General features: G+C 54.4%; 1 protein-coding gene across 1 annotated transcript in view; it reads right to left on the reverse strand.

Moving 5' to 3' along the window:
• Nucleotides 1-1,374, reverse strand: part of EMH_0053670 (uncharacterized protein) — a gene marked incomplete at both ends in the record, with an annotated part of 6,075 nt that extends 4,701 nt beyond the window's left edge. Inside the window, 2 exons of the mRNA XM_013497030.1 lie at nt 1-438; nt 778-1,374. Of these exons, the coding sequence (XP_013352484.1) occupies nt 1-438; nt 778-1,374 (1,035 nt within the window). The remainder of the gene's footprint in view (nt 439-777) is intronic.
• Nucleotides 1,375-2,062: the final 688 nt, after the last annotated feature.

Genomic DNA, 2,062 nt, shown 5'->3' on the forward strand with positions numbered 1-2,062 from the left:
AGCACCAGCAGCAGCAGCAGCAGCAGAAGTGGTGCTGCTGCTGTTATCCGACTCCGGCTGCTCTCGTCTTTCGATACTCGTGCTGCTGCTGCTGCTGCTGTTGCTGCTGCTGCTGCTGCTGCTGCTGCTGCTGGAGACACCAGTGCTGCTGCTGTCAACCAGAGGCAGCAGCTTAGCCAGCAGCGGCAGCGGGCCCATGCATCCCCTGCACACCCCCCCCAGGTACCTGACTTTCTCCTCTGTGTTTCTACCACCCCCTCTGCTGCTGCTGCTGCTGCTGCTGCTGCTGCTGCTGCTGCTGCTGGCTGCTTTCTGCTGCTCCGAGGAGACACCCCCCACGCCACGCCGCTGCTCCTGGGGGCCCCCAGACCCCTGAGGAGACAGCACAGCCAGCACGGGGGGGAGACAGAGAGGAACAGAACCCCGTCTCGCTGCTGCCTGCACACACAAACATAATTAGGGTTTAGGGTTTAGGGTTTAGGGTCTAGGGTTTAGGGTTTAAAGGGTGGGTGTGGGGTGCGCAGAAACCCTTGCGAAACCCTCTGTCTCTGCTAGGGTTTAGGGTTTAGTGTTTACTGTGGTTTGTGTGTCGTAGGGCTTAGGGTTTAGGGTTTAGGGTTTAGGGTTTGTGTATCCGCGTGACCTGGAGTATAAAAGCTGCAAGCTAGGGTTTATTGTTTCGTGTGTGTTGTGTTATTTTGTGTTTTACGTGTGCACAACCGCATCGGTGTCCTTTGTGTTTAGGGTTTAGGGTTTAGGGTTTAGGGTTTGTGTGACCTGTAGTATAAAAGCGGCATTGGTTTGTGCCTTTGCGTCTATAAAAGGGTGCAGCAGCGCGAGAGAAGAAAAAGCATACCACCCCACAACGGAGAAGTCTCCTTGCTGCTCCGCGGAGACCTTTAGTGCATGCAGCAGCCGGGACTGCAGCGCGGGCCAGGAGACAAGTGTGCTGCTGTGGAGAAACTGCAGCTTGCTGCTGTGTCTTGAAAGAAATACACGCAAGTTGCTGCTGCTGCTGCTGCTGCTGCTGCTGCTGCTGCTGCTGCTGAAGGGGACACCCAGGAGGCCGCAGGCTGCTGCTGCTGCGTTGCTCTGCTGCACCTCACACACCACCTGCCACAGGGCGTTCACAAACATACCCTGTGCTGCACTCCTGCTGCTGCTGCTGCTGCTGCTGCTGTTGCTGCTGCTGCTGCTGCTGCTGAGATAGAGTTGCTGCTGTGTTAGAGTGTTGTAATAGAGAGGGAAATACGGTGTCTCGCTTCTCTGCGTTGCGAAGAAGGCCCCTTGACCCGCACCTGCTGCTGCACCTGCTGCTGCTGCTGCTGCTGTTGCTGCTGTTGCATGCATTTGTTGGGGCTGGTTAAGAAGCATCAACTCTGCATAAGTGCAGCTGCGAAAGTTTGTGAGTGTTTCAGGTGTATGTGTTTGGGGGCCCCCGTTAAAGGGGGCCCCCCAGGAGTTGGCGGGGGCCCCCCAGGTGAAGGGGGCCCCCCTGTTTGCTGCTGCAGCAGCCGCTGCTGCAGCAGCTGCTGCAGGTGCTGCTGCAGCAGGCGCATGCAGCAGCAGCGCAGCAGGATGCCGCCGCAGCAGCAGCGGATGAAGACAGTCTGGGGGTGCGAGATGCAGAGAAGAGAGAGAGTAAGAAGCAGCAGCAAGTGCAGCAGCATAGTGAGCAGCAACCCATCTATGTGTCTCCATGAGGGCCATACAAACCCTATGTAGGAGAAATGAAGCTTTTCTATGGGCTTTATAAAAAGTACAAAGAGAAGAGAGAGCAGCAAGAAGAGAGACAAATTCATCAGCACCCAGTCTCTTTGCTTTCTCTGCTGCTGCAGAGACTGTCTCCATCATCTCTATATACATATTAAACTCCCCCAGGTGTCTACACAGCAACAAACTGCTGCATGCATGCAACACAAAAGCCCCAGGATAACACTGGTAACACTGGCATGCCTCACGCAGCTTCTGACGCACTGCATGCAGAGACGCCTACACACACACACACACATATATATATATATATATATATATATATATATATATATATATATATATATAT

Source organism: Eimeria mitis, genomic scaffold, assembly GCF_000499745.2.
Source record: "Eimeria mitis Houghton genomic scaffold, Emh_scaff2427, whole genome shotgun sequence".
Classification (NCBI taxonomy): domain Eukaryota; phylum Apicomplexa; class Conoidasida; order Eucoccidiorida; family Eimeriidae; genus Eimeria; species Eimeria mitis.